The sequence below is a fragment of the Pteropus vampyrus genome, unplaced genomic scaffold (assembly GCF_000151845.1).
Source record: "Pteropus vampyrus isolate Shadow unplaced genomic scaffold, Pvam_2.0 Scaffold11, whole genome shotgun sequence".
Classification (NCBI taxonomy): domain Eukaryota; kingdom Metazoa; phylum Chordata; class Mammalia; order Chiroptera; family Pteropodidae; genus Pteropus; species Pteropus vampyrus.
Window position 1 is genome coordinate 11,468,226 of NW_011888792.1, and position 9,227 is coordinate 11,477,452.

Genomic DNA, 9,227 nt, shown 5'->3' on the forward strand with positions numbered 1-9,227 from the left:
TGCGTGTCTGGTGGGGAGAGGCGGTGCCGTGGATCCGTCTGGCTGCGCGGGTGTGCGGTGTGTATGTGTGTGCGATGTGCTTGCGTGTGCGTGCCAGAGCTCAGCGTTTCTGGAGGAGGAGAGGGAAGGAAGAGAACGTGGGAATGTGGCTTTCTCCTCTGTGTGGCACGCTCCCTGGATGAGTTTCCCGACACAGACACACACGTACACAGAGGTGGAAAGAGAAGAGTACGCCCAAATAAATCATAAATAATCCTGCTTTATTGCTGCCTGATTTTCCCTTATCGGAAACCATTCATGTTTGCAGTTGCTGAGGTTATTGAGGGTCGTAAAAACCGGATTCGATCTAAACAAGAAAGATAAAAAACAAAAGCAATACTGTGGAACCCGAAAATATGGACGGATTCCCGCCCCAGAGATAAATTTCATAGCCATGCAAAACACACGAACATTGGAAATTTAACAGAGTGCCTTACAAATATCAAATTAAATGTAGGCGGTGGTAACGTGCATGTTAACAATTTCTCTTATGATAGATGGTTCAAATTAACTTCTACGAAAGTGTATTAATGTTGCCTTTGAAGGCTCTGGTCTGAGCCTTTGAGAACACTGCCCGCCTTTTTTATTATTGTAACCTGCAAGAGGGAAACATATAAACACCCGAGACAGCAGGTAATGGGGGGAAATATAAACAAAGCCAGAAGGGACGCTGGTGGGGAACAGAGCTGCTCAGATTGAGTATAGGGCCTTGCCCACTGTGAGTAGGGTTAGCTGCAGTTTTACCTCCATTATTGGCACTATTGTTTTAAATTCCTCCATTCAGAGAACAAATAAACTATCCTAATAAATCTATCCTAGAGCCAGGACATCCAAAGACCAAATTAAAACCATTCTTGAGCAGAGATGGCAAAAACCCTTTCCCAAGGCCTTGTTAAACAGTAAGCTGTGGTATAATCTATCAATATTTCTTGGCTTTCATGCGTGAAGAATCGTATTTACATTGTATTAAAATGACTCTTAAATTTGCACAATATTGTAATGTAGCAAATGTAGTATTAATATCGATCTGAACAGCAGATAATTTATTTAGACAAGAGCATCTCATTTGTATGCAGGGTGGACAGAGCCATGGACTTGGACTGCCCCCCTTTTACTTTCAGTGCAAATGCAGGCCTGTTAGTGGGAGAGGGAGTTATTCTTTGCAAGAGGATAAAGTGAGAACCTTAAAACAAATGGAAGATTTATTGAATAGCCTCCTTGGTGTTTGAATGCATTTTATCTTAATAAGTCTTCTTGATGGAAACGTGTTTTTCAAAAGTGACAAAGAGCCTGGGAAGCAGTGACCAGGCTGTTTTAGCTCTGGCAGGCCTAGGGCCTGGCTGATTCTGCACTACCCAGCTCTTTAGCCAAATTAATCAGGAAGCAAGCCAGTGTCAGGGGAGCTGGGGTTTTAAAATCTCATCCAGTGAGGTGTCTTGAAGCAGAAATGTGACTTGGAGCTGGATAGAGGTCTTCTCAAGAAAGGTCTACCCTCCCTTTTCCTTGTCTTCTCTAAGGTCCTTTGAACCCCCTTGACTTATCTGATCTCATGCCCTTTCCCAGAGAGAGGCAAGGACTGTGCAGGCTGCAGGGAAGACTGTGGAATTATTTAGCTTTTCTTTCAACTTTTCATCCTAAAACCTCTGTGAAAAGTGTTCCTTTTTTAAACGTTTCCTTAAAGAAGTTTCTTAAACCAAGTCTTCAAGGTGCAAGGGAGGCCAAGAAGTGAACAATACCATTATTTTGTTGGAAAATTGCAAACAGAATATCTGATAATGGAAATAGAGCTGTCAGTAGTAATTCACCCCCCTCCCCTGCATATAACACATTTTCACTTTTGACTAAACTTGTTTTGATTGCTAGCCAGAAGGGAATTCATGGGAAGCCTTCTCAAAGTCATCCAACTTTTGAGCAAACTTTGAATGATGGAAAAGACAGTTTTAGACATATTGTCCAATGAGGTTTGCTCCAGTTAAGTATTTGAAGCTGGCACAGGGGTTCCCTGTGGTGGTTTTCACATTTGGCCTCCGGATGGTATGCTTAATCCTTAATATTCTGGACAGCATCCAACGACTAGGTCATGACCTGAACTTACTTTTTTACAAAATTCATTAATTCATACACCTAAATATTCCCTCAAATAAATGAGAACTTCTCTGAAAGGAGCCATCTAGTTAACATAAATACAATAAATCCATTTTCAGTACAATAATAACTTTGATTTCTAGTTATGGCAGCTGATTACATCTATATTTCCTGCACACTAAACTCTTCTGAATGCACAACATGAAATACATTCTCTGCACTACAAAGGCTAAGCCGGGAGGGCCTGAACAGTAATGGTTATTTATTTACATAATTTCTTTTCCATATACTGTGGAAGAAATATTGAGGGTTCCCACACTGACACTAACATATAAAAGCGAGACATGGATTTTGCACATTCTGCCTCCTTTTCTTATCTGGGGTATATATAACTCATGGAGTATAAAAATGGACTACATTACACCCCCTGATCACCTAGTTTTGCTACTACAACCACCCAATCGATCTAAGAGCTCATACTGTCTTATACACCGTTGGGGGAATCCTGTTGCAGGAATACCCAGAGTGGGAATGACTATCCAGAGTGGGAAGCGAGGCCCAAAGTTAGGGCTTCAGCTAGAGGGAGGCTGTAGGGCTGGCCAGCTGGCACCTGGCAGTAGGGCCCAACCACAGTCATTCTTACTTCAAAAGAGGAAAGAAATCGAAGCAGTCGGTGCAGGGCCCAAGTATGCCTTTTCTGGGCTTCTCTCCCTTGGAGTGGTCTAGCTGGGAGAAGGGTAGTGATCTTGTACTCTGGGGGCCCTAATTGTAAAAATCAGATAAATATTTTACAGACCTGAGGGGATGCCATATGGGTCTTTAAAAAAATCTGCTGGGGTATCAGTGGGTCCTTTTCATTTAGCATTGTCTGAAGTTAAAAGGGATCCTGTGGCATAATAGGCAGATAATGCATGTAAAGCAAGATATATGTAAATATGAGTCTTCATGGTGGCCCTTCAGCAGATTCAGGCTAGCAAGAAGGGCCAAGGGCAGACCTCAGATTCCCCTCTCTAAGCAGCAAAGCCCCAAAGTGCTCCTGCCCTCGCCCTGCTTGTCATAAAACCTCACTGACTTCTCCAGTCAGGCCAGTGTAGATGCACCCAAGCAGCTGGCTAAAGTAATTAGACATCAGAGAGGAACCCAGTCTGGATCTGGGGTCAAAGGAGACTTGCCTCAGAAGTTCTTGAAATATCACTTGTTTTGTTTTTTTGTTTTTTGTTTTTTTCTCGAGGCCATAGCCTTGTAGATGAAGGTGTTAGTATGCTTTGTAAATCCCAGTTCTTGGAAATATAAAGACATAAAGCTCAGAAACTCAGCAGACAGGTTTCACTTTGAATCATTTTCTGTGTCTTCTTAGGGTCACACTTGCCCATTCACAATTATATAATGTTCTTTTGGGGGCATCGCCAGGCATGAATTTCTTCCCAGATCTATATATTAGCAAACTCTGCCTTTGATCTTTAGTCAACCTCCTGACTGGCTAAGGGCTCCTCTGTGATCTTCTTGTTTTTAAAATATGTATTATTAATATAAGAAACAACATGAGTGTTTGAACTAGGAGAGGGAGACTTCACTGCATTCCTCTGATTATACTGTCCCCTCCATTTGCTTGCCTCTAGTTAGTCGATATAGTATAAACTGCTGTCTTGAAATATTTTTAGGAGACCGAGAGGAGCCTTGGTTGATGTGAGATAAATACACAAGTTTTGAGATGCTGTCATAATGTATAGGTGCCTTTTTCCCCCTTAGTCCTACAAAAGGAAGCCTGTCTCCCCAAATCCCCTCTCAACTCCCCACCTCCCAGTTCTGAAGCAACAACAGCAGCTGTCTCTAGCCCAGCTTTGTGTCTGATCGCTGAAGATGTCTCCTTTCTGCAGCCTGGAGTAACTGAGCCATATTCCTTCTGATTATTATATGGCTTACAGAGATGTGACCAATTTTCAATTACTTGATCTAAGACACAGATAGAAGTGTACACTCTCACCAAGGATTTGCTGCAGAGTTCTTGCTTGCATAGATAGTGGATCTCAAATCTTATTTTGCTAAAGCATGGATTTGATCTGATTCCAAACACTGCCTGCCCATGATTCCTTATTCCCTCCCATGTGTTTGTTCACAACACAACTAGGTTTTCTTTGAGGTTTCTGGTTGGGGTCATTTGGGCTTGAAAGGGGGACTCTAAGAAGCTTTTAAGACTGCCTTCAGGCTGCGTATTTCTTCAGGGCTCCTGAACACCCCAAAATCAGAGGCAAAGGGGGCAAAAGTCTTCCCTTTAATGAGCACAGTGGAAGGATGCTCCCCTGCAGGCAGAGGACAGGTTGCAACACAGAGCAAACATGGCTCCAGCATCGTACATTATTTAATCCAAAGGTGAAAGAGGAAAAACAAAGGGACTAGAGAGGTTGCTGCCTCTGCATGTGTGTGCTTCTCTCTCCAGCTCCCCCAGGCTTGGTGGCGGTTTGATTTATTTTATTTGTTGTATTGGGGGTTCAGGGAAGGGAGTGGTGGAAAAAGGAGAAGGGAGGCATGAAGGGGCAGATTTTTTTCCTTCTATTTCTTTTTTCCTCTTTTCTCCTTAAAAAAAATTGTAATGGCTTGTTACTTGGGCCTTTACTGTTCACTGACCTAATCTTGTGCCCCCTCCCCTTGGTCTCTCCTTCTTGTGACTGCCCCGGGCAGATGCCTGTGGCCTGTCGGATGCCGCCCACATCGAGAGCCTGCAGGAGAAGTCTCAGTGTGCACTGGAGGAGTATGTGAGGAGCCAGTACCCTAACCAGCCCAGCCGCTTCGGCAAACTGCTACTGCGATTGCCCTCTCTGCGCACCGTGTCCTCTTCAGTCATCGAGCAGCTGTTCTTCGTCCGTTTGGTAGGTAAAACCCCCATCGAAACTCTCATCCGTGATATGTTACTGTCTGGGAGCAGCTTCAACTGGCCTTACATGTCTATCCAGTGCTCCTAGACCTTGGGCACTTCCCACCTGCCCCCACCTCCCTAGAGACTCAGAGGACCGGCAGGCCATGGACTCCAAAGCCTGGGGGACACCGGGCAGCTGATGCAGGGTGCAGCGGGCTGGGCAGGCTGGGCAGGGGGGAGGAGGGCCGGGTCAGCAGAAGCAGCCCACTCTGCAGAAATGCAACCTGAGCTGCAAACCAGGAGAAAAAGAGACTCTTTTAGGATCAGATCTGTGAACACATTGGAAAGGAAAGAAAAAAGACCTTGTGTCTGGTGAGAAAAAGAAAACAATCTTTGGAAGAGAGGACCATGAGAATTTTAATAAAACAGAAGGAGACTAATGGACCTTCCAGGATTTATTGTGGACGGATGTGGATATATTCTGTACAGAAAACAACACATGGAAGTGGACTGACTCCTATGTAGAAAGACACACATACACACACACGCACCCCAAACATTGTTATTCATTTTGTAAGATACTAGTCTTTATTTTCATTTTTTGTAAAATTTAAACATCGTATGCACATAAAAAAGGAAACAAGAATTAGGGGAAAATAACATTTTCCAAATAATTATAAAAAATTGTCCTGTGTCTATGTATCTATATCTGTTTTGTATTTTTTTCTGGTTCCAAACCAGATTTCCTGTGATTCTATACTAATAATTTTTGATATAACCCTTTGCTTCTTATAATGAGTGCGATATATGTTGTCAAGGCTGTTCTTCAAGAATTAAAATTGAAGTGAAAATTTAAACAAAAATAAAAGAATTTAGCAAAACCCATGTGTCTGGTTGCTTGACAGATGCCGTCAGTGCAAGAGAACCCTCCAATTAATTTCTACTTATTAAAATGGTGGGGGGGGGCGGTTAAGAAGGGAGAACTTTAAAGGTCCATTACTAAGTTGGCTAGATTTATTTCCTAAAACCAAGCCACTACCTTGATTTTGTAAATTCTGAGAGCCAGAGCTCGGAGGGCCCGGCTGTGCATGGACCATGGTAGTTAGGGAGGGCAGGGAGCCTTGGCTGCCAGTGACATTCGATATGACCTTGTGGGTGGTGGGAGGCTAGCAGCCCCATGTAGCTGGGCCTCAGGCTGGAAGAGGCCGGGTCCTGTGCGGGGAGGTAGGGTGTGGAGTCCCAGGTCATTGCCTGCCTCAGTGACTGCAGGTGAGAACCTGCTTGGCTGTAGAGGGTGGAGCAGTAGCAGTGGGGTCCAAGGGAGGGAGAAGGCCCATCAGACGCCTCCACAACTTCTGCCTGTGCCTGGAGGGTCTGGCTTCTCCCCAGCTCTGGGAGAGAGTTGGGGCCTGTACTGGGAGCCCTGGCTTTGCTTTCCCTAGGGTCTGTTGAAGAGGTGGCTATGGTTTGCCCTTTTCTCCCTACTCTATGACAGAGGTTCCCTGGTGGGCCCTCAAGATCTGTTGGATGGATGGGAGTTCCCCGTGGCACTTGAGGGCGTGGACCTGGAACCTGGGAGCAGAGAAGCTAGGTTGGAGCAGGCTCTTCCCAGAAGCAGCCTTAGGGCCCTAGTGGCCAGTCCAGTGCAGAAACCTCCCTCCAGGCCTCTCTCCTTGGGTGTGCTTGTGGGGAGTGGGGGTGCCCCTCTCTGTAACAGCTTTCCAAGAATGAATGATTTATAGGATCACAGTCCACACTGTGAGAACACAAACTGCCAATGGAGCTTTTTCTTAATGTATTAATAAGCCAGACCATTTAAAAGAACACCTCTCACCTCCTCCCCTTCCCTTAGACCCAAACAGGCCTGGTTTAGGCAAGAACTTCACTTTCAGAAGTCATTGGCAAAGTTTTTATTTCAATTTGCTGTCTAGAAGTATCTGGTACCCACCCTCCCACACACCCCACCTCCACCCCACACACCGCCTTTAAAAATGCATTAACATTTTTCCTACACTCCAACCAGCTTGAAGTTTTGATATTCTGGATGCAGCACAGCCCAGGCAATACCATGTTCTCTGTGGAGAAGTCCTGGTAGGTCCATTATCCTAGCCAGCCTGCCTGGAGATGAGCCTCAGCCCTAGGGCGGCTGGGCAGGAGGAGTGTGAGGGGTGTGGAGCCCCTGGGGCGCCAGGACCCTCCTGCCCTCTGAGGTGTCCCTTTCTGCAATGGGCTTCATTCTTTGCTCCACACCCAGAATAATGTCTTAGGGCCTAGCCTGACTTTCCTGCAGATTGGGCACCCAAGGCAAGAGGGTCGTGGGGAGAAATCATATTTAACCACTGACCGCCTCCCAGGAAGCCTAAGGAAGCCCTCCCAGGCTGCTGGATGGCAGAGCCTGGGGATTGAGGTGGGGTGGGCTGCAGCGGGGCGTGGAGGGGGAGGGGAGCCGAGCTGCCGCCAAGCGCTCACCAATCTTTCCTGCTTTACTCGAAATGAGATGTAAATATATTCATTACAGTGTGATCCCTCTGATGAAAACAGATAAACATATTCGTAGGTCGGAAACGTATTTTTCAATTAATTTCAATATGGAAGCCCAAGCCCAGTGTGGGGACTGGCCCGGAAATCGAGGCCTGGGATATACGCAGGACTCACTCCAGTATCCAGAGGCGAGAGTGCTAACCTGACTCTTGCCCAAAGGGGCACAGAATGTTGCCCAATGCCCGGGGAATCCCATCGACCTTTCTAAGCCTGGACTCAAGCCCAGGGCAGACCAGTGCAGGAGAAGGATCCGGCCTCATAGATTCCCTCACAGGCTCGGTCTGGAAATCAGGAGGCCCTGGAGAGAAGTAGAAGGGAGGAGCACGAGGTGCTCTGTTCCCAGCCTCGGCAGGCCGTCTGGGGGCCTCCAGCAGTGGAATTCTCCTCTGTAGTCTCCATAGTCCTCACCTGCATTTCACACAGAGAAGACAGTCATCTTCAGAGGTCTCTGTGAGTCTCAACCAGAGCCTCTCAGGGACTTAGGGGCCATGTGGGCGCCCCTGTGGAGCACAACAGGCTGCCCCGCAACCCCCAGGATTTCACTCAGAGCGCGAAGCATTCGCGACCCATGAATCTGCCTGCGCTAAGGGAAGGTTTAGGAGCCAAGGCCGCAGCATCTAACCCACGGGTTGAGCTTTCCGACGACCAGGAAGCATCCTTTCTGCTCCCCGCGATCTAAAGGTTGCTGGGCCTGGCTGACCAATGGCCGTGGACTGAGGCCTCCTCGCAGTGCCAAGGCGACAGCCCCAGTAGTGGCCGGGCTGTACTTGCTCTGTATCCTGTGCTTCCTCAGACTCTGGGACCACTGGGCAGAAGGCGATGTTAGGCAGCTGGGAGTCTCTGCCTAGGTGGCCGCCCGGAGTTCCCTGAGCAGTGAACCCGCCTTGGAGCCAAGCGCCAGGGGGAGCCGGGGAACCAAGGTGTGAGCCCGTAGGCAGGTGGAGGCCAGCGGGTCACCTTGGCGCCTGCAGCCCCGCCTTGGCCTGCCAGGCCTTCGCAGTCACAGAGAGTCGGGAGAGGAGGGCTGGGCGGGGTAGAACAGACAAGTCCTCCAGAGCCAGAGGAAATACATCTGAACAGTCGGAGAGTGGCCCACACAAGGTGACTTCCCTCTCGAAATTACCTGTGACATATGAAAGTCAAACGTTCCCTTTTCCAACCTTAACACTTACTGGGCCACTAGAACTTTAAGGGCTTTGAAGTCGGTTTAAACTACTTTAGCCACAAGCTTTTCTGAAAACATCAAAAAGGCAATCTAGGGACGTGCTCTCCTCTCGGAATCTCTAGGGAGTGAGGTTGTGCCTGGTCTGCTGCTGCCGCCGCTGCCGCCGCCGGGGGACAAGGACTGACGCACCAGGGAGTTAAAATATGACCTTTGCCCGCCCCCCCCCAACACACACACCCCAACTTGCGACCAGGCCTGGTGGAAGCCCGGGGACGGGGGGTGGGGGGTGGGGGTGGGGGTGGGGACAGGCGTCATTCCTGGACGCACGAACAACCGTCGGCTTCCTGGCCTCTGCCCCTCGCGTTGCTTCGGGTTCGCGGTCTCTGGCAGCCGCAAAGGGTCTCGGTCGATCGGTTCCCTGAGTCCCCACTGCCCAGCTGTGCACTCGGGGTCACTGGGCATCGACCTGAGCTTGTCTTCTTGGTGCGTGCAAAATTTTTATTTAAAAAAAAAATTCCTCCTTCTCCTCAGCTCATAGGCAGT

General features: G+C 47.9%; 1 protein-coding gene across 1 annotated transcript in view; it reads left to right on the forward strand.

Annotated features, from left to right (window-relative positions):
* NR2F1 (nuclear receptor subfamily 2 group F member 1) overlaps positions 1-5,859 on the forward strand; it is a 9,255-nt gene extending 3,396 nt beyond the window's left edge. The window contains exon 3 of the mRNA XM_011378034.2: positions 4,804-5,859. Coding sequence (XP_011376336.1) covers positions 4,804-5,084 — 281 coding nt within the window. The 3' untranslated portion in view covers positions 5,085-5,859. The remainder of the gene's footprint in view (positions 1-4,803) is intronic.
* The last annotated feature ends 3,368 nt before the right edge of the window (positions 5,860-9,227 follow it).